Source organism: Eimeria mitis, genomic scaffold (assembly GCF_000499745.2).
Source record: "Eimeria mitis Houghton genomic scaffold, Emh_scaff1681, whole genome shotgun sequence".
In the NCBI taxonomy this organism is placed as follows: domain Eukaryota; phylum Apicomplexa; class Conoidasida; order Eucoccidiorida; family Eimeriidae; genus Eimeria; species Eimeria mitis.
Window position 1 is genome coordinate 1,318 of NW_013569998.1, and position 338 is coordinate 1,655.

The following is a 338-nucleotide window of genomic DNA, read 5'->3' on the forward strand; positions in this document are numbered from 1 at the left end:
TATATTAAATTTTGACGTTCCTTTGTCTTCTAAGGATTATATACACAGGTTTGTTTATTTATTTATTTATATTTATATTTATTTTATTTTATTTATTTATATTTGTGTTTATTTATTTATATTTGTGTTTATTTATCTATATTTGTATTTATTTATACTTAGTTTATAGATTTTATATTAAATTTTGACGTTCCTTTGTCTTCTAAGGATTATATACACAGGTTTGTTTATTTATATTTATTTATTTATATTTATTTATTTATATTTATTTATTTATATTTATTTTATTTATTTATATTTGTATTTATTTTATTTTATTTATTTATATTTGTGTTTAT

General features: G+C 12.4%; 1 protein-coding gene across 1 annotated transcript in view; it reads right to left on the reverse strand.

The window, feature by feature from the left end:
- Positions 1-314: 314 nt before the first annotated feature.
- The window catches only part of EMH_0041670 (uncharacterized protein), a gene marked incomplete at both ends in the record, with an annotated part of 354 nt that continues 330 nt past the window's right edge, over positions 315-338 (reverse strand). The window contains one exon of the mRNA XM_013495658.1: positions 315-336. Within this exon, the coding sequence (XP_013351112.1) occupies positions 315-336 (22 nt within the window). The remainder of the gene's footprint in view (positions 337-338) is intronic.